General features: G+C 41.0%; 2 protein-coding genes across 4 annotated transcripts in view; one reads left to right on the forward strand and one right to left on the reverse strand.

The window, feature by feature from the left end:
* LOC115795206 (neurocan core protein-like) overlaps positions 1–20,066 on the forward strand; it is a 55,397-nt gene extending 35,331 nt beyond the window's left edge. For all 3 annotated transcript variants that reach the window (XM_030751024.1, XM_030751026.1, XM_030751025.1), the window contains 9 exons: positions 13–1,281; positions 6,893–7,009; positions 10,999–11,112; positions 14,261–14,312; positions 15,205–15,311; positions 15,658–15,740; positions 15,947–16,091; positions 17,217–17,399; positions 18,857–20,066. In XM_030751024.1, coding sequence (XP_030606884.1) covers positions 13–1,281; positions 6,893–7,009; positions 10,999–11,112; positions 14,261–14,312; positions 15,205–15,311; positions 15,658–15,740; positions 15,947–16,091; positions 17,217–17,399; positions 18,857–18,975 — 2,189 coding nt within the window. In that variant the 3' untranslated portion in view covers positions 18,976–20,066. The remainder of the gene's footprint in view (positions 1–12; positions 1,282–6,892; positions 7,010–10,998; positions 11,113–14,260; positions 14,313–15,204; positions 15,312–15,657; positions 15,741–15,946; positions 16,092–17,216; positions 17,400–18,856) is intronic.
* Positions 20,067–22,095: 2,029 nt separating this feature from the next.
* Positions 22,096–26,234, reverse strand: LOC115796039 (transmembrane 6 superfamily member 2-like). The gene is made up of 10 exons (XM_030752247.1): positions 25,928–26,234; positions 25,133–25,236; positions 24,945–25,042; positions 24,756–24,859; positions 24,587–24,669; positions 24,385–24,509; positions 23,552–23,653; positions 23,367–23,459; positions 23,158–23,277; positions 22,096–23,055 (listed from the first exon to the last, which is right to left on the reverse strand). Exons 1-10 carry the CDS (start codon positions 26,017–26,019, stop codon positions 22,846–22,848), a joined length of 1,131 nt encoding a protein of 376 aa, XP_030608107.1. The 5' UTR covers positions 26,020–26,234; the 3' UTR covers positions 22,096–22,845.
* Positions 26,235–26,971: the final 737 nt, after the last annotated feature.

Genomic DNA, 26,971 nt, shown 5'->3' on the forward strand with positions numbered 1-26,971 from the left:
TCCCCGGCACAGGTTTGTTTTCTTTGGGAACGTCATGGATCAGTAGTCCGTCAGGAGAGAGCACCACACCAGGCAGTGAAGATTCATCCACCCATGTGGCGTCCAGTTTGGCTGCCTCCAGTAATTCTGTGACTGCACAGAGCAACAAGAGCTGGGAGAACTCAGAGACACCCACATCCACAACCTCCAGCCCTGCACCTGAAATCACCTCCTCCAGCGGGGACACCTGGATCCGTGTTGATGCGGAGACCACAACCCAGTCTGGAGACAAGAGGGAGGAGACAGTGACTTCCAGAGCCAGTGGGAGAGGAGGACGAGGAAGAGGGAAGAAGTACAGAGGGGAGGACAGGAGCAGGGGAGAAGAGAAGGGGAGAGGAGAGGAGAAGGGGCGAGGAGAGGAGAGAGGGAAAGCTGAGGAGGAGGGGAGTGGAGAAATCACTGGCGCAGAAGCAAAAGGGGAGATACAAGTCTCACGTAGGCCAGTTGGAACAAGCAAACCAAGAGAAAGATCCAGAGAGAGATCTAGAGAGAGAGGTCACAGGAGAGGACAGTCCACCACTACTACTGCCACAACTACCACTGAAACTACAACTGACACTACCACAACTACAGCCACCACTGACAGTCCTCTTGAGCCAACAGTCATGACCACATTTGGCACAGAAAGTGACTTTCCTATTTCCAAATCATCACCAAGTCTTCCAGAAGCAGAAAACTCATCCCTGTCAGTCTCAGAGGCCCCATATCAGACACTGTCCTCATCTTCATCCACATCCCCACTGACTGTGCCATCCACATCTTTCTCTGAGCCATCCCAATCTCAATCACTTTTTGAGTCTCATTTTCTTCCTTCATCTCTCCCCTCTTCCTTCTCTCCAACTCCAACTCCAACTCCAACCCCAACCCCAGCCCCTTCCTCACCTCCATCCCATTCCCAAACTCCATCTTTCTCACCCTCACCATCATCAGTTCCTTCTAATTCTCCATCAGCGACTCAGACTGTTGGTTTGGGAGGCCCGGCTACATCCCCTCATTCAGAAAATCAGGAAAGCTCCACTGACACCCTAACATCACTTCAATTAGTCCCAGTGGAGAAGATGGTTGTGAATGGCTCTGTGGATCATCCGCCGTCACTGTCAGGACCCCCAGATGAGGAAGAGCCTGCTTGGTCTCATTCTGTGGGCTCAGGGGCCCTGTTACCTGTCAATATGGAGGAAGAAAGCAGCAGCACAGGAGGAGGAGGAGGAATCAACATCAGCACTACAACGCTCAGCCCAACAAGTAAGCATCTTATGTCTGTTTTCTGTTTTTTTCACCCTTTTTGGTTGCCTTTACTTTGTGTACTTGCTTGTAAAACTTATGTTAGTAACTCAAAATTATGGATGAATGGTATATAATTATATATATAAAAGAAGGATAATGGGGCAAAGGCAACACAAGCAGTCAGACAGACACACATTAGTGAAAGTCAGAGAAAACAGGCAGACTTTAAGGATGAAACTGACTTTCTGATATAGCTGTTCATCACAGTTTATGCTCTCTTTCACCTCTGACCTTTTGTACTCACCATTACAAGCACTTTTGTGTTGTGTGACTGATTACTGACAATGTTGGCAGTTTGTTAATGTATTTCTTACAAATAAAAACCTCAGTAGGAACCTCAGAACCTCTCACTTTAGGAATGGGATTTGGAAGGGCTGCTCCTTAAACCTGCAATAACCACTGACTGTATATAGGAAATACACGTAAATTGGCCAAATGTTTGTGGACTTTTTGAAACCAGATGTACTGATGGAGGGGGGGGGCTCTGACTGAGACCCTCACATGGTAACAACTCAGTCACAAGGTGGCCAGCATCCTAAACCACACCCTGCTTTATCATCATCTCTATTCTAATCTGCACCATAACTCCAACATGAACATCATGCTGTAGTAAATAAGACTTGAAACTAGTGAGTGATACAATAAACTGATCAGCATGAGGTTTACTGAGGTCATCGATCAAGTGAGAAGGACGGTTTTATGGATAGGAATGCCCCCCGATCTCCAATAGAAACTGTTTAAGGCACTTCCAGCCTATCCTCTCTTTTCAGACTCTTTTCAGAGACTACCTCCATCCGTTACATACAGTTCAGGCAGTAATTACCTCCACCAAGGAGGTTATGTTTTTTGTTGCATGCATGCATATCATTCTGTCTGTAAACACAACAGCTCAAAAAGTTTTCAATGAATTCTGCTAAAACTTTGTAAGGGTGCAGAGTGGGGTCATTTTAACAATTCAGTAAAACCTTGCTTACATCACCAAGGTCTTCAAGGCCAACTTCATGATTTATTGGTCGAAAAATGACAAAATGTCTTATAACTTTGAAACTATGATTCTTACAAGTGTGGTGTGTATTGTCAACATCATGCTGCATTTGACCTCTGACCTTCAAGGTTGATAGATTAATCTGATCAAATGCTATATAGAACTATTTAAAACTATGTTTCTTACTGCCATTGTTTGTATTGGCAACATTTAGGAAATGATGCTGGTATACGGGGATTCTAAATATCACATTATAAGTTTGCATCCAAATATCATCACATTTGACCTATGACCTCACTTTTACATTTCACATCTGCCTTTCTTTCAAGTTGACCCCAAAATGTGTTACATTTTTAAAGAAAGTATGGTCAAGAAAAAGAGAAAAGCAACGAGAATAGAATAGATTCACATAAATGAAAGCATACCATAATAAAAAAATAATAATTGCACTCAAAATTATGTCAAGTATATTAAAATTGGTTTTAAGAGGGTAAATAACAAAAGCATGCACTCTGCACTCGCTCTTACTGCACTACAAACTTCTTAAAGTACTGTTATGATGTGTTCAATTATTTGTGAAGGAAGAAACCTGGAACACTTTAATTGAAAAATTAAGACATTTAATATATTAAAGAATCAGAAGATATAACACATGCACATGTGGGACTCAGAGTTCAAGAAGAGACAGGCCTGTGTGTGCTCCGTCTCCCTCCCCTCTGAGCCCATGTTCCTCACTAACCATAACATTTTTATACTGCCACTATCTACATGTGAACAGAGTCTGTGTGCTGCAGGTTGACCTTCGTCATTGGTCTTGTCCAGTGCTGGTTTTTCATGACTCCAATTCCTCCCATCAATGATAAAGCCTTGTACAAAAAGCACATCTTCTCCCCTGATGTTTCAATTAATCAATACAGAGCAATCTCATCCAGATTAATAACAGAACATGGTGATGTTTTAATTGTATGTACTGTGGCCGAACCTTCAAGATAAGATACACTGAGACTGAGAAGTTAGTCTGGCACTTTCTAATGTTTAATGTATCTATTTATTTATTAAATCGTCTGTTGTTTGCTTCAGCCATTGTTTATTAATTAATTTCCTGGAGTTTACTTTTAAACATTTGTCCATTTGTCATTTTATTCTTTCGGTAAAAAGTAAAACCCCAACAGTACGTTTAAAAAGAACAATGAAAACAAAATTAATATAAACAAAATACTATTTCCTTAAAAATAAATACTGCCCAGAGAGTGAGCTGACATGGTGGAGGTTTGTGCTCTCAGTATTGTATTTTTTTTCCAATAGGGGTAAAAAGAGATAAGTTATACATTGTAGATCTATTAGTGCTAATAAAGTTGATTTGGAGAAATAGTTTGCTCATTTATTCATCCAAAAGCAAGATTAAATATAACTTTGAGTCGACTATCTAACCACTCAGTCACTCTCGTTTTGGGCCTCCACCAACTCCTGAAGGAAATATGAAGCTTTTTAGCAGCCAAACCCTCCAGTGTGTTCACCAGCTAGTCACTGGCTTCTTAAAAAGAAGCATAGAGTGGACGTGGGCACTAGAACTCTTTCTTTTTTTTTTATTGTTGTTGTTGAAAGCAGCTGCATGGAAATATCAACAGTGATGCTATGAAAGTAAAGCGCTGTAAAGGTAATTTTCTGTAGGCTCATCACCATGAATGACATGTTTCACATTGTTACATTGTTATAGTAAAGATCATACCTGCTTTAATGGAGCTCCAACTAGCTGGGCTGCATAATGAGTGGAGTAATGTATCCAGAGTAATTAAATGGTCTTTAGGGTAATTTGCAAAGCAATATAATAAACTGCTTGTTCATTGAGAAATATGGAAGCGACTGCATCCTTATACCTGCATGTCTAATACCTTACTGACAGCTTTTGTCTCGTGTCTGTGTAAGCTGTTATCCCATCGGAAAATGAAAAATAAGGCACGGGTTGCTTAAAGAAGGAATTATCCTTCAAGACTGCCTTTTCATTACTTTTCCTCTGACCTTGCTGCTGGCTTATTTATTCAAAAGATACAGTGTGTTTTTCCTGGCAACAGAAGATGAGTCCACCATGCACAACTCATGATTAAGTCTGCAGCACAGTGAAGCTGCTGGCTGGCCACCTGGTTTACTTCTTATTTTGTGCTTGATAATGAGAGCACACACAGAAAGTGTCCTATCACTGAGCATTTCAAAGCCCCCTGGGCATCATGCTATCACACATTTCTATGGTGATTTATTTTTGCTCTGTGAAAGCTGCTCATGTCTGCGGCAGGCGTGGTGAGGAGTCTGTGGATGGAAAACAGCTGTAAACTGTATTGACAAGAAGCCAAGGGCAACCATCTGGGCCGCTGGTGCACAGTATGAGGGTTGATTGATTGAGTGAGAGACCCTGGAGTCATGCAGGCAGAAGGCCATAAATACACAGTTATATTTTTTGCTATACAAACCTTAGAGTGCATGAAGTCACTTGCAGCAGCTTGGATCAGAATACCAGCTTTCAGCTTACATGTCTTTCTCATGTGCACACCTCAGCTCTGGTTCAGTCCCTTGTGGTTGGGTTTCATGCTTGTGGTCATTATTTGCTCTCCTGACTGGATCACAGAGCACTTCATCAGTCAGCTGAATCAATGAGAGAGAGGAGAAAATAGCCTCAGGTTGGATTTGAGGACCTTTAGCAAAGCACATTGTTCTCAGACATGAACGCACACATGTGGCTTCACATTCAGTGCACTAGCACACAAGTTTCAGCCCACTGTCTGATCTTTTTAGGCAGATTCTTATCTTTCTTTGGCATTTAAATTGCAGTCAGTAGTCTTGTTTCCACCTTTCTATTTGTGAGTGCTTATGCATGAATCATATTTCCAAGATAACCCATACTGTCACTGCGCCTGTGGGCATGATTACCAGATGCAATGCATAATCTGTGGATTAACGGTCCTATCTCTGTAGACGTATTTACATTAGTATAATTTTGCTGTTGCCAGCATATTGTTGGTGTTTGTACCCGTGGTGTCAGCCACCGTGCAGAGCGAAGGGGCAGTCCACTCTGTCAGCTCCCACTACGGACTATTGATTTTTCTGCACCACTCGCTTTAATGAACGAGCAATCGCACAAGGTTTATCTTTCTCTCTCTCTCTCTCTCTCTCTCTCTCTCTCTCTCACACACACACACACACACACACACACACACACACACACACACACACACACACACACACACACACACACACACACACACACACACACGTGCAGAGTAGTAAATCTGCTTGTCATAGCAGTTGATATTCGTCAAGATGTGCCGTGACCTTGACTGATGCAGAGGGTGCAAGTGCACGTTAGCCCACACTGATGTACATTAAATGAAATGCATGGCTGGTTTTAGCACCTGACTTCAGCAGAATTCAAAACATGATGGGAGAGGAGTAGCTCGCAAAATTCATCATGGAACTGAAGCTATTGACAGTTCTTTCTGCGCTCGAGTCCTTGTGGTTGAAAACTTTCAATCCTCTTTTGTCCTTTAACCTTTATTTAGCAGCGTTACGATGATTCAGAGGATGCGCGCTTGAGATGTCTGCTTCTGATCAGTCATAGAAGAAAAGCCACGGGGCTAATCATAGCCAGAGTATTGATTTTCACTCATCATACCATGTAAACACACAAAGCCGCACACCAAGAAATTCACAGCCAACCTCATACACTCACACACACACACACACACACACACACACACACACACACACACACACACACACACACACACACACACCCACACACTCACACACACACACACACACACACACACACACACACACACACACACACACCACCCCCACCTAAGCAGCCTTCAGTGTCAGAGAGAGAGCTGGCAGAACAAAGACTCCCACAGCCGAGCTTTTGTGGCCAGAATGAACGAGTGGTGGTTTTCAAAGCCCTTAAGTTGCTATAATGAGCAGCTCAGGGGAGAAACACGTGGTAGTGTGTCAATTGATATGGAAATTTTTAATTGTGGAAACGGACCACACACACGCACACATTTAGGGGGTGAATAGCTGGGACGAGGCGCTCAGCGGGAGGTCTGCTCATTTCTGTTGAGGATGGCTAATGTCTCAAGTTCTCACGCTGCCCACTAGGCTCAATGGAGTGAGCCCAGGCTCGCTTTCCATATGGTAACCATGACAACTGTGGCTGTGAGTGGAAGGCGAGGTTGAGGCTCTTCGGCTTCTGATCCCTTTGAAAAGAGACAGAGTGTGAAATGGATATGCATCTGTTGTAACCGCTGGTTATGACTGAGCTGCACTGATGGAAAATTAGAGCACTGTGCCTTTTGTTGTTGTTGTTGTCAGAATCATACATTGATTTCATTGAGGAAATTATGTTTAAGCCATCCAATTTAAGAGGATCAACACAAAAATCTTTACGCTGCCTGTGAGCTTAGACACACCTGCTTTATTCTTGCAAAAATAAATAATTACAAATAGAAAACGCATTCTCTTTCACAATATCACTAATTAACAGTTTCATTTTCCTAAATGCTCTCTTCACCTCCATCTGTCTGTCTTTTTTAGTTGAGGTGGAGCCCTGCGTGACAAACCCGTGTCTGCACGGAGGGAAGTGTCTTCCTCAGGGAACGGGCTACAGCTGCTACTGCCCACAAGGGTACACTGGGGAGAACTGCGAGATTGGTGGGTGATGCTCACACACACACAACACACACAAACAAGCATGTTGATATAATGAAGTCAGCCCCACGTCAATCTGTATTTAACAAAGTAAGGCTCTCTAACAGTCTATATGAAGGCTCAAAGGTCAAGCTGTGCATCGCTGTGTGAGAAGAGGCCAAAGAGAGGCAGAGGTCAAAGGTTATGTTCAGATTGTCAGGGTAATCTCGTGATGTTACAGTCCCTCAAGGTCAAACTGACGTAGCTTTCGCATGAAGGATTTTTATTTTGCACTTTAAAAATATGAAGGGAAGAAAAAATAAAAGCGAGAAATCTGCTCCAGGACCCGAATGACAAATCTCTGCCCGTGAAACAGACTTCCATCATTACAGCCTATTGAATTTTTTAAGCTGAATTGATTTCTTGTCCCTTAAAAAGATAAAGGTTCTGGAGTCACATCAAGGTCTCTTAGTTTCATCAAGAATAATAATAATCTAATGATCTATTAATAATATCAGAAATCCCTGATTCAAATTAGCACAGCAAATGAATTATTTGTTTCATCCCCGGTTGGGTTCATGCACCTTAAACTTGATTGATGAATCTGCTCATTGAATGGATTTTTGTGCTGCTGACAGACAGAAACTAAAAGCAGAGGAAAGCTAATCTACTTTGCAGAGGTATAAATAGAATTGAAAGCTGCTGTTCCCTGTTATGTGTAACTTTGCAGTCAGAGATGATATAGCTAGAAAGAACAAGGTTAGAAGGACCACCAGGCTGCCATGTTGTACAACACTAACTGACGGTAACCCGAGTAAAACTATCAGAGAAAGAAGCACCGACAGTTTGAGCTCCTTATTGCTGACGAGATGAGGTCTGAAATGTACTCGCTGAGGCGTTGTGTTATTGTGGTCTGGTGGTATCAGGACACCCGATTGTGCTTTGAGATGAAAACACACATCTGCATAGATTAAAGTGTGTGATATATTTTGCACATCTTCACGCTGGAAATGCCAAAAAAGCAACATTTAAAACTGCCATTGTGAACCCCAAATATAGCTGATGTCTGGCTGTGTCCAATATACTGACGTTCTGTTTCGTACACTAAAATAGTGTGTGGGATTTTTTTTTGAGAATTTCCGAAGCATTGCGATGTACCCGATAGTGTGCCAAGTGCATACTCTTTCCAGGGGTTTTGGAGTATGCAAGGACACAACACCAGTGAAAATATCCCATAATGCAATGCATTTATGACACACATAACAGACACTGCTGGGTGGCGTCCAAGTCAGCTCAGCTCATCTCTAGCCCCAATAGCTCTTCAATTTAAGTGTTTAAATACACTTGCCTGGCTTTTTTTTTTGTTTTTTGTTTTTTTTGTTACTCGGGTCTCTCAAATGAGGTCAGGTTACCATAGTAACACATCTCTAACTGTTTATAGGTGTATACACATGCACCAGACGTTTGAAGTTGCTGTTCTCTTTCTGCATGCAGGATTGCTACTGCAACAATGCATCATCTGCAGGGTGAAACCACCTATCTCACCGCAGTCTAAATCAAACTCATGTCTCTGTTAGAGTCAGCCTCTGGTCAAGTCTGCTTCACAATATCAGTATACAGAAATCTAATGCGATTCCTGAACCGTTTATGCACATGTAAAGTTTTCAGGAGCTCTTTTAGAGGTGTGAATACTCTACACGTTAAAACCCTACGTTCACTTCTTAAACTAAACTGGTTCCTTAATGTAGGAATATTTTAAAAGAAGCGCGTACAAGCCTCATTCTGTCTCTCCACATCCCAAACTAGACACTGGAGGCACTTTCACTTCGGGACTGTGGCGGTTTGACACTGAGGTATAAATCTGCCTTAAGGGTCCAGATTTGCTCTTTAACACATGCTCTGCTCGTTAAGCAGCCGTTCCCTCAAGGAGACGCACACTTTAAAAATAAATGAACCACATACAGTTGCATGTTTATGTGTGTTCGCAGTACCCCCCACCCCCACCGCTTGTGGACACCTAGATCTTACTAAGTTTTGTGTGTTCAGTCGTAGAAAAATAGACGGATGGACAGGCAGACAATCAAAGTGACAGCCAGCAGCCGCTGCGTGGGCATGATGCAAGGCTTTGTTGTGGATTTGCAGAATTTGCAGTATTATCCCTCTGAGGAGCAGCATCCCCTCTGCATAATGGATGAGAGGGACAATAGGATCAGACTTTTTATATTGAACAACAAAGAGCAGTGCTGATTTTGATGGGGAATGAGAGCGTTAGTGATGTGTGTTAAACTGTGTGTGTGTTTAACAGTGATCTCGCCCATCCTGAGGTCACTGAAAGTCAGGCTGCTCATAATGAGTTTGGAGGGGGTGGGGTTGTTCATATGCATTTGTTTTTTAATATGTTAGGTTCTGATATTATTGTAAGTATTCAAAAATGTTAGATTTATGAAGATTCTAAGTTACCCATTTTAGCTTTCTTAAACATGATTTTGAGGATTTGAATCATGTTCAGGACATCATTTAATTTAAGTTTCAATAAAAAGTTCTCAGTTTGATGCAAGAGAAGCCAAACCCTGCCTTTATGGGTATTTTTTTTTTAATAAGAAATGTGAATTGTGAGAAACTTTAGGGATTCTTGCTCTTTCAAGTTAATATTTGATTTTACAGACAAACAACACTGATTGATCAAAACTTTCCACACGGTGGAAAAGCGGAAACTCTCACAAGAAAATACATTAGCATAAATTTCTGATATCAGTCTTTATATCTGTCCTCAACAAAGAACCTAATTTTCCTTTCATTCATCTTAAAAGAGCTGCACATTTTTATAAACAGATAAACAACCTTAAAGTTTGACCAAACTTGAAACATTTTGAAGCAGCAGAAACAACATGAAATTGGATTTAATAAAAAAATACAATACCAAACAATCTCACAGCACAGCCTGAAACATACACAACCACAGGTTAGCCAGGATTTTAAAAAATTAATCTTTTTTTGCATCATCACACTTAATTTGAAGTGTGAAAGTCTTGCATGAGGCTAAAGGTCATTCTAGATTGATCTGTCTCACAGATTTAGTTCTTCACAGCCACTGGCATTTTCATTGCTTTTTTTTTTTGCCCTGGAACTAAGTAATGATTAAGCTGAGAGGAAATACTTTGAAGTTAGTTTGAACTTGAAAGTCGCCTTCTTTTTCCACTCTTGCTGTGAGTTTTAATAGATTTCTGCAGTCCCGGGGTGTATCTGTTATTCTATGTCCAAAAAAACCCATAGTGGTGAAGGAAGATTACATGCCCTCCATTTACAATGATAAAGTGATATTTTATTGATCCCTGTGGAGAAATGTTCTCTTTGCCTGCCATTTTTTCCACAGAGGGGTTAGAGAGCATAAGCAGCTGCAGAGCAGCAGCCTTGGAGCTGGAAAGGTTTCTGTTCTGGGGGAAATCTGCCAAAATAGGAGCTTGAACCCAGATCCTTTGTCAGACTCGGCCTTTCTGCTGACTTATCTGTCAAATTTACACCTGTTCTTTAACTGCCTTTAAAGAAAAGCACTGCACTGTGTAGCCTACTACTACTTGCTTGTGCAGTTGTTTGTAAATGGAGACAATGGAGAGAGGCAAAAGAAGAGAACTGACACATAAAGTCAACCTTGGGTTCTGTAAATGCATGAAAATGAATGTAATAACACAAGAAAGGCTTTTAGAGTGCCTTCCTCTGTGAGAGAATGAGGATAAATAAGGAATGTAAGAGGAGATTAGGCCGTCTGTATTCTCCTCACACCCTGTCTGAATTATGATAATGTACTCAGCAACATGGACACATTTCCGTGTTTAAAGCAGGACTAATAACCAGCTCATCTTGTGTCAGAGCTTGAGTGGCAGCAGACGCCCACGCTGTTTTTTTTTTTTCTTTTTGTTCTGAACAGCATCACTTCAGCTGAATATGTCCTATTAATTTGAACCCTAATGAGATCTGCAACCTGTCTGTTCTCACTGCTTTTTGCTTCACCACAGATGTTGATGACTGCCAGTCCGAGCCTTGTGAAAATGGAGGCACTTGCATCGACAAGATTGATTCCTTCCTCTGCCTTTGCCTGCCCAGCTACGGGGGAGACATGTGTGAGAAAGGTGAGAGGATGGTGCATGCACCCACACACACACACACTCGCACGCATGCACATAATTAAATAAAGGATTACTCCAAGCTGTGTGAAAGGAATTATTGTGCAGTCTGTGTTTGAAATGGTACTGAACTGAGTAGCGCCAACAAATTCAGCACATCGCTGTGGACTGGTCTTTTCACTGTTCTGATGCTCACTGTAAAAGGTTTGTTGCTAACTGTGCTGGTGGAAATAATCCTGATCAGTGTGCAGCATCTGCTACTGCTGTGTGTCACAGCACAATATCACAAGGCTGCATCTCTTTGCAGATATCAGACAATGTATCCAAGTGTCACAGGGCTGCGGGGCGACATACTGACTGAATCTCAACCATGCACATAAATATACACACTATTTTGAAAGCATCAGTTAATATTTCCACCATTTTTCACGGCACCACACGTGCATATACAGATTTCCATATGTCTGTGTAGCAGGTGATATGAATCAAAAAAGTTATTTTGTTGTTTGTGGTCCGAGATTATGGGATGTTTAAAATTGACATTTTTGTTTTCTTTTGATGGAATATCATCTGTGCCTTACTGCAGATGATGTTATACTGGAAGTAATCTTGCACAAGAAACTCAGTGGGTGTTGGATAAATGCATAAAAATGGAAGAAGTATTTAGATACTTTACATTAAAATTAGCAATACTACTGTGTAATAATACAAGTTTCAAGCATCATTCAAAAATAATTTAAAGTACATATATATTAGCATCAAAATGTGTCTAAAGCAAATGTACTCCCATTACACATTATATAATCACATAAATAATATTATTCATATTTATTAATTGTTAATTATTAATTAACTGGTGGTAGGAATAGCTTTACCTGATACTTTAATAGTTGCTAGTACCAGGTTGGACACCCTTTTGTCTTCAAAACTGCTTTAATTCTTCATGGCACAGATTCATGAAGGAGCTGGAAACATTCCTCAGAGATTTTGGTCCACGTTGACATAACAGAATCACACAGTTACTGCAGATTTGTCAGCTGCACATCCATGATGAGAATCTCCCATTCCACCACATCCCAAAGGTGCTTTATTGGATTGAGATCTTGTGACTCTGGAGGATATTTGAGTACAGTGAACTCATTGTCATGTTCAAGAAGCCAGTTTGAGATGGTTTGAGCTTTGTGACATGGGCACATTATCCTGCTGGAAGCAGCCAACAGAAGATGGGTACACTGTGGTCATAAAGGGATAGTCTTACGCAGCAATACTCGGGTAGGCTGTGGTGTTTAAATGATGCTCAGATGGTACTAAGGGGCCCAAAGTGTGCCAAGAAAATACCCCCCACACCATTACACCACCAGCAGCCTGAATTCTTGATACAAGGCAGGATGGATCCATGCTTTAATATTTTTTAGGCCAAATTCTGACCCTAAATCGGAATATTTTTCCAATCTTTTTTCCAGTGATCTATTGTCCTATTTTAGTGAGCCTGTGCTAACTGTAGCTTCAGTTTCCTGTTCTTAGTTGATAGGAATGGCACCTGGTGTGCTCTCCTGCTGCTATGGTGTATGTTCAGAGATGCTCTTCTGTGTACCTTGGTTGTAATGAGTGGTTATTTGAGTTACTGTTGCCTTCCTATCAGCTTGAAGCAGTTTTTCCATTCTCCTCTGACCTCTGACATCAACGAGGTATTTTCACCCAGAGAACTGCTGCTTATTGGATATTTTCTCTTTTGTGGGCCATTCTCTGTAAACCCTAGAGACGGTTCTTCCCCATTCCAATGCTTGTTTTGCATCCTGACCATGTTTACATGCCTAAATACATTGTGTTACTGCCATGTGATTGGCTGATTAGACATTTGCGTTAACGAGCAATTGAACAGGTCACTACTAAAGTAGTCAGTGAGTATACATTTATTGATAATAGCCAGTTTTTAATGACCAAGTTGCTGTTACCACAGAAAAAAATCTGCTGAGCTGAATACATGCAAGAATATAAATATTATAAAATGTCTTTGAAGCATTAGTTGAAAAATGAATGTGGGACAAAAAAGATACAGGAGACAGAGAAGATGATATACAGTATAAAATTAAAAAGAATAAAGTGGACAGCTGACAAAATGTTTTTTAAATCTTAAATAAAAAGCCAAAGAAAACAAATGTAACAGTTTGTTCAGTTCAGAGGTTCTCCTTGCTTCTAAGCTAAGTAAAGTGAGTGAATCAGTAAATACGTGTTACACAAACAAAGATGGGAAGGCAGAGAAGCAAGCCAGGGACGTCAACCAAGCAGATGTAAGCATCTAAATATAGACGAGTCTAATATGGAGAAAAAAAGATCCAGAGTCAGTGTTAGGTCATCAAAGAGGCATACGTATGTTGACACTCAAACCACAAATATAACAAAAAAGGAGGCACTGCAGTCTTGCGCAGGGTGACAAATACTGACTGAATCTACTGTGTGCACACAAATATACACACTATTCTAAGCTTCAGCTAATAATTTCATGAGCATGTACAGCATGAAACAGAAAAATATCTGAATGTTTGTGTGCTACATGCTGATAATCACCCACATACAACTCACTCAAACCCACGTTCTCACTCACACACACACACACACACACACACACACACACACACACACACACACACACACACACACACACACACACACACACACACACGGAGGAAAGATCTGTAGCTGGAGGTGTCTAAGACCAGTGCAGAGATGAATCAGAGCTTGTGTGTGTGTGTGTGTGTGTGTGTGTGTGTGTGTGTGTGTGTGTGTGTGTGTGTGTGTGTGTGTGTGTGTGTGTGAATGTTGTGCACTAGTTGTAATGAGGATTAATGAATTTCTAACCTTTGTAGTTACAAATGATTCTACGGGCCCTGGTGTTATTAATGAATACCAATAGTGCAGAGAAAGAGCCACGTGTGCAGAGAATTGAAAACGAGCCTGTGTATAATTACAGTTCATGTATTCAGCTTCTCTAGATGCCAGAGTCATATGTTTTTGTCTTTATTTGCTAAATAGGGAAAAAAAAAACACTTCCGCTTCCTTATACAGACTCCATCATCTTACATGGCCTGCTGCATTTAACTATATTTTAGGAAGAAACCATTTTAACTTGTCTTATTTCCCCTCCTCTTTACAGATGTTGAAGGTTGTGAGCACGGCTGGAGGAAGTTCCACGGCCACTGCTACAGGTAGGAATCATGAAAAACGTAACATGCTTATTATTGCTCTGTGCCAGTTTACCAAAGAAAGACTGGTTGGAAGATTAGAGAAAAATAGTGGAGCGGAGTTCCAGATGAAGGTCGGAATGATCGGATCCCAGCAGAGTCTCGATGCTGTTGTTGCTGGAGCAGAGTAAGACACCCTAACCCAGATGAGGTGGAGGAGAGAGGCATGATAGAGCTACTGGTTACAGCTCTTTAGACTACAAGTCACATTTTAACCATACTTTCATATAGTACTTCATGCAAGCACTTTATCTACCTCACATCTCTGACCAATTTAGAATCACCAATTAATCGTGTATCTTTAGACTGTGGGTCAAAGCCAGAGTACCCAGAGAAAATCCACACAGGCACAGGGAGAACATGTAAATTTCACACAGAAAAGCCCCAGCCAGGGTTCAAACCAGAAACATTCTTGCTGTGAGGCAACTGTGCTCCACGCCACCACCGTGCCACCAATATTCCTTATATTGCTAAAATGCAGGGTGGTCATATTAAGCATTACCAGAGCCCAAATATGCTAATCACAGGCATGCAGCTTTGTGTTTGAACACAGCAGACCTTCTGTTTGTGAGGGACAGCCAATCAGAGGAAAGTTCGTTTAAAAGGAGAAGCACTAAAACAGCTTGTTTCAGACAAAGGGTGAACAGAGTGGCCCAGTAGAAGATAAACAAAGATTATTTTGATTTGTGAATCATGCAAAGCTACTCTAGTAGAAAATATTGTGCTGAAAATGAGCCCAGTAGGTCAGCACATGGATAGACAGATCATTCGTGAGGTAGTGATGTTGACATCATTTAAATCTTTTGGGCTGCATAATGTGTGAAATCATATCTGCTTTCACTGTGTTGTCCCACAGGTACTTCACCCACAGACACACCTGGGAGGATGCAGAGAAAGACTGCAGAGAGCACAGCGCCCACCTCAGTAGTATTGTCTCAGCTGCTGAGCAGGAGTTCATCAATGGTATGTGTGACTGGTGATCTTGAGTTATTCAGTCATAACCTTCGAAAGAAAAAGAAGATGACAATCAAGACAAATGGCACAAATTAATCCCAACACTCTAAAGTAGAAAAAAGTATTAATATCATATATCACAAACAAGGGGCGTATAATCGAAGCTCGAGTAATAAAACAATAAAAGGTAGAGTGTGAAGGAAAAACAAGAAGAAGAAAGTCACAAAAATCATAATTCACAAATTAGATTATAAAGGAATAGGAGGGAGAAGGTGGTGGTGTTGCTATCAAATAAATAAAGATTGTACAAAAGAAATTAACTAAAAGTAAGTAATTGTACTGTTGCTTGTTCCAGGTCTTGGTCATGACAACGCCTGGATCGGTCTGAACGATCGCACAGTGGAGGAGGACTTTCAGTGGACTGATGCCAACGATTTGGTCAGTGAGCACTTTTCACAATTCCTGTTTGTTTGTTTTTTTTTAATTCCTTTTCAATTAAAACCACGTTTATGCTCACAAGTCGCATTCATATAAAAATACCAGAGTTGATCTTTTTTATGTAAAAATATGAAACGAATTCCAGTCTGACTACAATTACAGATGAAAGCAAACACAGCTGAAATCTGATGTTTGCTGTTGTGCAGGTTTATGAGAACTGGAGGGAGAGCCAGCCCGATAACTTCTTTGCAGGTGGCGAGGACTGTGTGGTGACCATCGCCCATGAGGACGGCAAGTGGAACGACGTGCCCTGCAACTACAACCTGCCCTACATCTGCAAGAAAGGCACAGGTACTGTAACGCTGCTCAGCTCACTAACAAAAGGGGAAAGATTCAGTCTTTTTAACAAAATTTTAATAAGCAATTTTTTTTTTTTTTACCCTTCTCTGTCTCAAACTCAGATCTAGCGTGAACATTTCTCACCCTATCAAAGCTTAATAATGAATTCATGTTGAGAGCTTTCTCCCGTCTTTATACAACTGGGTTTTCCTGACCAGCTGGCCATCAGTTAGTCAGCAATTATCATCAGTTCTCATGCAGAAAACATTTCTTTCTCACAAAGCATCAGTTGTTGGCTATCCTTCAGGAGCTGTTTTGCATGACTCGCTAGTTTGCTCCATAAAAGGTCATAGCTGCAGACGCTCCAAAAATTGACAAACTGCACGAGTGAAGACTGAGATTCAGGCTAAAACCTGTATTGATTTTTGAGAGGAATATCAATCTAAATCTTCCTCTCATTGGCAACTCTTTTTCCCCTGGCCCCACTTACACTTGTTCAGGCAGAAGAACTGAAACTGCAGTTTGTCCTATTCACAAACACCATCTGAAATTCCTACGAGCCCTTTTGTCAGGTTTTCTTTATACTTACTGTACCCAAACCTTTCCTCCGGGATTCAGTCAACCTAAATGTGAAAGCAGCGAGATCACACAATTTTGGAAAAAAAAAAAAAAGCTCACTGAAGACATGGAGGCTCATCAAGAGGCCTTAGAAAAGGACAGAGAAGGATAAAGGGGGACGGGGGAGAGGGATTAAGTCATTTGAGAGTGTTTGTTTGTCTGGCTGTGGTCTCATGGCTCTGTGGTTTGGCTGTAGTCCCTGTCTACTGCAGAGACTAGTCCTCAATACAGCTCTTTCTGTCATGAGATACAGGAACAAGGCTGCCATCTACAGGCCGCACATTCCTGCAAATCACGTTCTTGAGAAGTTGTTGTTTTATATTGTGTAATGCTTTCATTGGTCGCTTTTACATTTAATAATGCGATAATATGCAGTGACTCTTATAATGGATATTACATTAGTGTGTATCTTCATGTCTTTTCTAATTGATGTCAAATAAACTCTGAATATCTCTTCAGCAAAAACTAAAACCAGCCTTTATTTGAATGAGTTTTATGGTTCTTCTATTTTGTTTGCAGTGTTATGCGGGACCCCACCTGCAGTAGAGAATGCCCATTTGATAGGTCGGAGGAGATCACATTATGATATCCATTCAGTGGTGCGCTACCAGTGCGCTGAAGGCTTCTACCAGCGCCACATCCCCACTGCACGCTGCCGGGCCGATGGGAGCTGGGAGCGACCCAGGATCATCTGCACGAAGTGTGAGTGTTTGCTTTAGACTTAATGTATCGTGTATGAGGGGAAATTTTTCTTTTTTTTTTCATGTTTTACAGATTGAGTAGAGGTTGGGATGTAAAGCTTCTTTTTACTTTACAGTTTTTTTACAATAATATTACTGATGCTTTTTTACTGCTTTGTAGTGACTTCAGGGCTCCATAATAATGATTGTGCCACCAATACAATACAACAATACCAATGCACAACAGCAACCCAAGTTATTAAGGTGAGGGTAGGGACACAGACTGACATGTAAATCAACAGCTTCACATTTATGCTCAGCTCTCTCTTCACCATGATGGCACTATGACAGAAAGATCAAGGGAACAGTTTACCCTGTCTGGGATAGGGTTACCAGGGCCCCGCCCCTCTTCCTGCTGTCTTCTTTTTGCTACAGCACCACACATCCTTACTCCTCTTCATGTTCTTATCTGAGCAGTCCTCCTTGCTCACAACTCTGTGGCACTTTAACTCTATAAATGCACCTGACAATACTCATAATGCCTGTGAATGGATTTGGACAAGTAAATGGGACCATCCTGTAAGTGATGACTCACACAGCGAAGTCAATTAAACATATTTTGGGGAGTGAAACTATTCAATTGTACAGAAATAATATGTTTGATCACGAAGACACAGGATAATTGTTCAAATTGGAGATAACTGTAATTACCTTTAAGGGTGAAAGCATTTGCCAAAACAAAGAGAGATAAATGTACAAGGAATTAAACCAAAGCAACTGTGAAAATATTTGATGTAAATGTGACCTCAGTTCACTTTAAGTCTTTGGAAGCTACAACACATGCATATTATAATGTAGTAAAATATGATTAATTTAAAATCACTGAAATTACAATCAAGCTAGATTGAGGGGTGCGACCGATCAGCACCTTGATGATTTAATTTAGCCCAAACCCCAAAATCATCAAGCAGCACCCTGATGATTTTGGGGTTTGGGCACTAATAATTAGCATCAACCAACCTCAGAGCTTTGTTAAGTATCATTTATTAACTCTTTGCCATCACTGACTCACTAATAAAAAAATAAATAAAAATAGATGCAGCAAGCCTTTCATTATCTATCAGTTCATATTGATAAGTCAGCTGATTAGGGATACAAAACTTCAGCAAAGAAATGCAAATTTCCTTAAAACACTTTTCCTTGAATTATTATTGGAAGTGTTTGAGTATTGATGGTACAAAAAAAGTATTAATATTAGAGTCAAACATCAAGTGTCTGTGGAGCCATATGAGGTTCTTTTATATACAAAAATCATATGAAAATATATAATTTGAAAGCAAGAAAATAGACTATATACAGAGCTTTAAGTAGTAATTTGTACAGCACAGTAATTGTACAGTGACAGGTGTGTTGGTCACCTACTGCAGCTCGTGCACAGCACAACACCAGCTAAACATATTTACCTCCTGCTCCCCGCAGCTCGGCGACTGCACCGATACCGACGCCATCACCGCAACCAGCACCACGATCACCACGGCCACAGGAGACACGGAGGAGAGGGACGCAAGGCCAGAGAGGACGCACACAGCTACTACTGAACCAAATAATACAACATCCACAATGCCTAGGTGCTAACCATGGCCCATAAGGAAAGACAGTAGTTCATATCATTTCCATTTCCCTTCCTGCTTCTAACCGCAAACCATGCTCTCTGCTTAGCTTTACTCCCCCGATGAATAAGATTATCTCCTTCTAACACAGAGTTATCCCCATAACCTGACCTCCATGTGTTTTGATGCTTCTTTTTATTTTCTCTCTGCTTCCTTTAAACCGAGGTCCATGTGAACACTGACTTTAGCACCATCTTAACATCCTCCTTCCCGAACAGTAATTCCTCCACTTGTCTAAAAACTATAACCTTCTCTCAGTTTGTCAGCCTGACAGCAGCGTGTGAGCGTATGCATGTAAGGCAGAAACTTTGAGGAGTGCTAACTCACTTTTTTGGAGAAGTTTGCTTGTTCTACATGAAAAAAAACTCATCTTAGTATTCTGTTTACAAAGCACAGATGTAATTGATGCAAGATAGTCCTGATATCCCAGCTTTTTGTACGTGTACTGTAGCTGTTACTTTACCATAGAGCACCTGAATAGCTGGTCTCTTTAATTCTAATGACGTGCTTTTTTTTCCCCTCTAATATCTGTTTGTGTAATGTTACTATTTATTATGAATCATTTGCTAGTGAACATGCTCTTTTTCTTATCCTTTAGAAAACTGACATAACACCATTTTTCTATACCAATATGTAAGTCCAACAATCAATAACAAAATTAATCATTTGATTGCCTCTAATCTCTGTACTGTAAATATCGTGATGTGTGTTATTGGCTGAATCCTGATCAATAGCTGGACCTTGTCCAATCCAATAGACTTCCCCTTCCCCATAAACACTCTCAGCTAATGTGTAGGTCCCATTGACATAGATTGTGTAGGTGGGATTACAGAATACTTTGAGATAACCACTTGATTGTACCTAATTTGCACGGCCATATTTACACGATGGGTAGAATGTCACTTTTTTTCATCTTTTGTCTCTTTGATATTTGATCTGTTATCCACTTTTTTTGGTGTTATGACTTTTTGTCCTGCTGTTGTACTCCATTCTTAATAAAGTGAACAAAATGAACAAAAGTTATGTTTTCATTCACGCATTCAACAGTTTTTCACTTTCAAATTGAGTTTCTTTAGTTCAGGTAGGCTGCAAAGTCATGCTCGACCCACAACCCAACCAGATCTGCCCCCCCCCCCCCCCCCCCCCCCCAACCATTATCTCTGTGTTTCGTTGTGACTCCATAGTAGAGTGGTTTACACACTCACAGAAAAAAACTCAATTCCTCATTGGGCTTATGTCAGAAGTTTATCTGGCAAAAACCAAAAAAAAACCAAACAAAAACAAATATGTAGAACTACCCACCGTGGTGATCCCTTGTGACAAGGGAACATCTGAATGTAGCATCCAGTCAAAAAGAGGTTATCCTTAACATGGTTAGCTCAGACAGTGGATACCGAGACTGGGTGAGAAGCTGCAAGTCTCAGTATAAGATAAATCCAGATCATTTCAAATTGTAAATTATTCACAGCTACTTGAGCTGAAAACAAGCAAAACAGTTTCACTTTAGTTTGCATACAGGTATTGAGTCCTGCAACCTGCTTTGCAACCCACCTCTACAACAGCTCTTCCCTTTCATGCAGTGTCTGACTTGCAGTCATTTCTGTGGTCATTCATGCCTTCTCTGTTCTGTACAGTGCTTTTGTTACTGCTCCACTCACCTCAGGTGACAAAATATCTTCTTTTGACTACAGTGGCCCTGACTTAAGTACACTATATGAACAAAAGCTTAAGTCCACCTATGCATTATACTTTTGGGAGCTGCTCAGCCATTGAAATCCATGCCGTGAAGCTCCCAGTGCACAGTTTTTGCGCTGATGTGAATGAGTGTAAATATTAGATAGAAAACACTAGAAAAAAAGTGCTTTTTGAGAATGACGCAGGTTGTATAGGTTGTATTTGAGTGCTCGAGTCAAAAAGCACTATATTAGAACCATATTAGATTATATTAGAATGCTATATTTACCATGTGCCTCAGTACTCAGTGACCCTGCTCTGTATTTTTGCATGGTTTGTTACTTTGTAGCTGAGTTGCTGTGTTTCCTAAATGCTTCCAATTTGCAATACTTTTTACAGCTGATTGTGGAATATCTAGAATGGAAGAAATTTCACAAACTGGCCTGTTGCAACACTTTCATCCTATTGCAGGACCACGCTTGAACTCACAAGAGCTCTTTAGAAAAACCCATTCTTTCACAAATGTTTATAAAGGCAGACTGCATGGCTAGGTGCTTGATTTTATGCAACTGTGGCAATGGGAACTGAAAACACCTGAATTCATCGTTTAAGAGGTGTGGCCCAATACCTTGTCCATATGCATTTGTATGCAGGTGGCAAGGCTCTACTCTAATGACAGTCAGCTGGTTGTTCCACCACTTGAACCAAACTAAACAGATGGGATTTTAATGGAACACTTATGGTGTGATAATATAAAGCCTACAGACTTTCATGCCACCACAAGGATGTTTGTGTATATTTGTAGAGTGTTTTGTAAAGTGTGAAGTTGTGTTATACAATATGAACTTAATGTGATTTCACAAACTGTGACAAAAAAAAAGGTCATTGAAGTCCTTGGCCTATATCCTACAGTGACCTCTGTGTCCTGCATATCCTACTGTATATATACAAACAGGAAATGTTTTATTTACCAAGTCAAATTACATATTAGCAGCAAAGAAGGATTTTTGTGAGCTGACCGAAGTTTCCTGTGATAATCTGTGCGACTGTTGTGACAGCTCACCTAAATCCAGGGTTCACCTCTTATCACTCTGATAACTGCAGTAGTGCATTAGGGCACAATGACATCACCAGCTGGAGACAATACTAACAGCTGAGGAGATGGGACTGCTGAACCAGTAAACCACTTGATTTGGGGAAAAGTGCATTTGTTAAAGTTTAGAAGCTCAGAGTCAAATATTATCCTTGTATTTACTGAGAAAATCAAACAGTGGCATGCACAGCTAGCTGCAAGAAATCTGTATCTCATTTTTAAAAATACAAAAATAACCACAGTTCAGCGCTCCAGTTTTAAACTGCAGACGGACAGAATGATAATGATTTAAGGTCGTTTATTAAGCAAATACACAATATCTCAAGCTTTCAGCCTCACCAGCGTGCTGTTTGTCCCCTTTTTACATTACTGTAAACTGAATATTTAGCTTTTTATAACAAAATACCTGAAGGTAACACTCCTGACTTAGTGGAATAGTGATGAATATCTGCCTGATTTCTTTATAACACATGAAGGATTGACCACAATGTTTGTCACCAAGTGTTTTTTTTTTCTTTAGCTTGAGAAAGTCATCTCTCTTATCAGCAGCTCTTAAGCTATCCAGCCTTCAGAGGATTCATCATTTAATACTCAGTTTGTGTGGGGGTACTAAAAATGACAGAAGGATGAAAGTTGCAATATTCAAGATGAGAAAAGGAATCTTCAAATTTTGTGGCTTTGGTTTAGATTTCTGTATAGAAAAAATAATGACTGAATCACTCTCTGTTGGTCTGCTGCTGACCTGTATGATTCAGGTTAGCTGAAGTTTGTGACGATACCAACTGGGTGTCTGCATGAGTCACCTGAACACTGTGCGATCTGATCACAGTCCTCACCTCCATCAACAGCCTCCTTATCAGGGTCCAAAAGTCCATGCAGGAAGTGCTGGGTGAGGCCACTGATTTTTAACAGTTGACTCAGAGAGCAATGTTTTTAGATTTCCTCTGGGTCTTATGGATGAAAAATGTGTGCATTTAATTCAGTTCGTGCCCCAGTAAGCATTCCTCACCAGTCCACGGCTTGTGTGTGGTCTAGTTTTTCTTTTTCTTGTCATTGGATTGTCCCGCAGGAACAGGCTTCATAAAATAAGCGGGGTTTGTGTGGCAGCGCAGGGCCAGCAGAGCCGGTGCAGCAGCAAACAGCACATTGAGGGCGATAACAGGCAACCGTTTGTCTGCTGGGACTCGGTACGTGAAGGGAGTGCGGGAATGCAGAGATGCTCCGATATGGCACCACTGGGTCTGGAGAGAACAGCGGGTGGGGAGGAAGTCAACATGAAGTTTTCCATTTTCCTTTTTGCAAGGAATATTAAATCACAGCAAAGCTATTATAACCACAGATACCTGAGCCATGGCACCAGCGAAGAAGATGGTCCAGTCCAACATCCAGCTACATCCAGGGGTTTTCAGACCATAGATGAAGGCCGTCAGCAGGGGCAGTGCGTAGAATAAATACACCAGCATCTAAAAGAATTGTGTGCAAAAACAGTTACGAATACACTGTATAATAAATTTACTTTGTTTGTTGGTCTTTTTTTTTTCTCCAGACTGACCATAACTCTGGGAAAGCCGACTGGATCTTTGAGGTACGGCTCATACTGATAGATGTAGGTGAAGCAGGTGTCCAGAGGACAGTCCAGCACCACCTGGAGCACAACATGAAGAGAGAGTGACAACTGGAGCGCAATCAGAGGCGCAATGCTGACACTCAGAAAAGGTCTCATTTTGTTTTACTTACAAAGCCTCTAAAAACAGAGAAGGCCATGGCTCCCAGCAATAGCAGTGACAGAATCAGGTCGATGGGGCGAGACAGCAGACCTTTCTTCTGCTCTGTGGCGATCTACTCAACACGAAAACGTTCACATTGATTTGAATGTTTTACAGTAGCTGCTGTACATTTAACACTGTAAAAGTTATTTACACACAGGCACTGTAAAACGTAATGTGTCTAGAGATAACCCAGCAGAGCTGCACGTGAGAACACAAATGACCAACACGGTCAAACTGGATATTAAACAGTCCTCATGCTCACTAGCATGCAGTCTGTGTGATGTCACACTGAGCCCACGTGGTGAAAAGCGGGTAACTGTCTGGAAAACTCACAGCAAGCAAGAGGGTGTTAAGCATCCTCCTGCACCCTCTACCCAGGGAGCAGCCTTGCCTGAACCAAATGTAGTATTTCAAGTAGTGAGAACGCAGTTCAGGTGGACCATCTAATACTGCAGCACATGATATATAAAGGACAGCTGTGAACAAATGTCCTGAAATGATTCTTCTGAGAGTGTCTGGAGTTCATGTGTGAAAACAATAATATTCTTCTCCCAATATTATATACACTTTTTTCCAGTATAGTTCAATGCTGTGTGGCGTTTGTATGTTCTAGTCTAAAGTAAATGCATGTTAGGTTATCAAAACAAGGAAAGTGAAACCAAATAGATTGATCTACAAAATTAAAACAATTCTCTTCCTTTTATTTGCTCACAGTTCACAGATATGCAAGTTGAAATCAGCCAGACTACTCTCAGGGTATATACTGTATATTATACACATGTTAAACAGAGAACTTTTTACCTTATCTGCTATGATGATTTGCATCTCTCTGGGCCTGTTAAAGAGCAGCGATGCTGCCCAGAAAGGTACCAAAACGAAGGGGACATTACTCCAAAAGGCTGGTCGAATGTTAGACCCATACTTACCTGTACAAATGAGAACATTATCAGTATATACTGTAATAAACAACTGTGCTGATGTAGCCAAACTATGTGACTCTCACCAATGACCACTCCTGGGATGTGAACAATTTGGCAGGCGATGGCGGAGCCTGCCCACAGCAGGCCCAGGCTACGATATGACTTCCTGCATGACAGAAAGTCAAGAGGAGTCATCAGGGGTCTCACTAAAACACACAGCTGAGTGACTGTGATAGCAGCAATAAAACTTACCCAGAGAACATGCGGTGGATGATAGTGAGGAAGAGGATGAAGTGAACAACACCCTCCCAGTAAGACATCATCACAGCATAGGCAGTACTTAGATGAGGCTCACCCTGAAGGGGAAAAACATCAAAACTTTGACATTTAAACTTATGAAATGAAAAACATTGAGTCTAAGAGAGAAAAACGAGAGGTTACCATCTTTATATAGAAGCCCACGAAGCCAGAGATGAATCCATCCTGCTCTAAAGCATTGGTCAGGCCCAACACGCAGGTGAAGGAAAACTCTGCAAATACTGCAAACACACAGAGAGGCGTGGCGAAATAACAACTCCCCATCTTCACTTTACTCATTTATATTAAAGTGCCTGTTTGTGTGACTATACCATAGAACAAAGGGTCCACTTTTGTCTTGTGCTGCACAGTGAGGAGGAGGAGGAGAAAAACGGACCCCAGGATGACAGTTTCCATTCCCAAGATAACAAGAGGTCTGAGGACGGTTAGAGAAAGTCCAAACACCACCAAGTTATTCTGGACAACCTTAATCAGGTAATAAGGATCAGATTTGGACTATTGCAGACTTCATTTTGTGCTTTATAAAAATCAACTTGAGATCAGTGATGAGAGATCAGAGTTTAAAATCCAATCTAATTTTATTATTTAATTAATTTTAAAAAATGAATCTAATTTTGCGAAAATCTTCCCAGCTTTCATAATTTCGCCACAAAAGCAGAAAGTTTAGATAGAGAGAAGCCCGAACTTCAAAAAGAAAAACATTTCTGTTATTTGATTTCTTTCAAAGGTTTCTCGGCTTGAGTTTTTCTTTGGTGAGATTCAACAGCTCGGAGCTGCTGAATATGTATCACTGACTGATTACAGAAACTCTCTGGATTAACCGCACACTGATTAACACTCACTAATTTGGGTGATAAAATTTAATTGCAAAAGCCTTACACTCAGCTAATTTACATTTACTTTTCAAGAGTTTACAACAGATCCCTTAAATTCACAGCATTATATTTTCAAGGCTTAGTGAATCTTTCCCCCCCCTGCGGGACACCGCTGGGTAAACACGCCCTTTCCCCTTCAGGCTGTGGGCCGCTTCATAAGCCCATTAATGTGAACGGCTTTGCCGTTCCTCCATACAACAGATTAGGACTGAAACGATCACACACACTTACTCTTGAAGCGCAGGGATGTTGTTCATTGCGTATAAAACTCCAGGTGCAAGAAGAGAAAGGAGAAAGACGCTGATTTGTGGGGGCGGCCTCATTGTTGCGAACGTGTCGTTTGGCCTCTTTGGTGAACTTTAAAAATGCTCCACATAAAAAATATGTCCCTCCTAAACACGTTTACAGGCTATGCATCGAGTCATGTTAAAGCAGCGCCCTCCGCGCTGCAGCTGAAGGAAGGAGTGATTTGAAGCAGCGCCACGTCGCCTTTTGATCCGTGATGAAACCTTCAGCTCCAATAAGCCTGCTGCTGTCTCGCAGGTGTCAAAGTTCACCTCAGGCAGGAGTCACCTCTAATGAGAGAACATTTAAAGGGAGAGTAATGCAAAGTTCAGATAGCACTGCTGATTTTTTCGTGCGCAAATGCAGCATTTTTCTTTCTTGCTATTTCATTAAATTCTCTGATCTGTCATTAAAAATGTTTTTGAACTCATCCCGCATCCACTCAGTGCTTGTACAGACTGCCACCTGGTGGGGGCTGCTTCCCCATTGCAGTATTTTCTTTTCCTTGAAGGATTTTTAATTCATTTTTTGTGCTTTTGCTTTCTAATCATGCGGTTCGTAGATATCCAGCACCAGATGAGTCTGTAACATCTAGTCATTACGCACGTGATGTCAGGGCTAGTGTGGTCTTTAGGGTCTGATGGCCCATGGGGTTGATTTAAGGAGCCATCTGTGCTATTTGGTGTAAGATTAACTCCTCCATCTGATGTCTCCAGTCTTGATTAGATTCTGGATTATATCTTACAGAGAACATAAAGTTCAGAACAAAGATTATGTCTTTTTTAGGTCAGGGTATTGTTGAAAACTCATAATCAGTGTTACATTTTTACATAGCTTCTGTTTCTTTGCAAAACACTGGCTCATACAACTCCTTTTTTTTTTTTTTTTTTTTTGCACATTGTAAAGAATGCCTACGTGCATTAAACAAAAGCATCTCATGGATGAACAAGTGTTTGTAAAGCAGGTCTACATCCAGCACACACTTATCTT

The sequence above is a fragment of the Archocentrus centrarchus genome, chromosome 17, assembly GCF_007364275.1.
Source record: "Archocentrus centrarchus isolate MPI-CPG fArcCen1 chromosome 17, fArcCen1, whole genome shotgun sequence".
Classification (NCBI taxonomy): Eukaryota; Metazoa; Chordata; class Actinopteri; order Cichliformes; family Cichlidae; genus Archocentrus; species Archocentrus centrarchus.

Coding starts and splice junctions, on each gene's coding strand:
- LOC115796039 (XM_030752247.1), bottom strand. CDS start 26,019: ATGAGGCCGCCCCCACAAATCAGCGTCTTTCTCCTTTCTCTTCTTGCA. Junction 24,860..24,944: donor TGGGCTTCTATATAAAGATG/GTAACCTCTCGT, acceptor TTTCCCCTTCAG/GGTGAGCCTCATCTAAGTAC. Junction 24,510..24,586: donor CATCCCAGGAGTGGTCATTG/GTGAGAGTCACA, acceptor TCATTTGTACAG/GTAAGTATGGGTCTAACATT.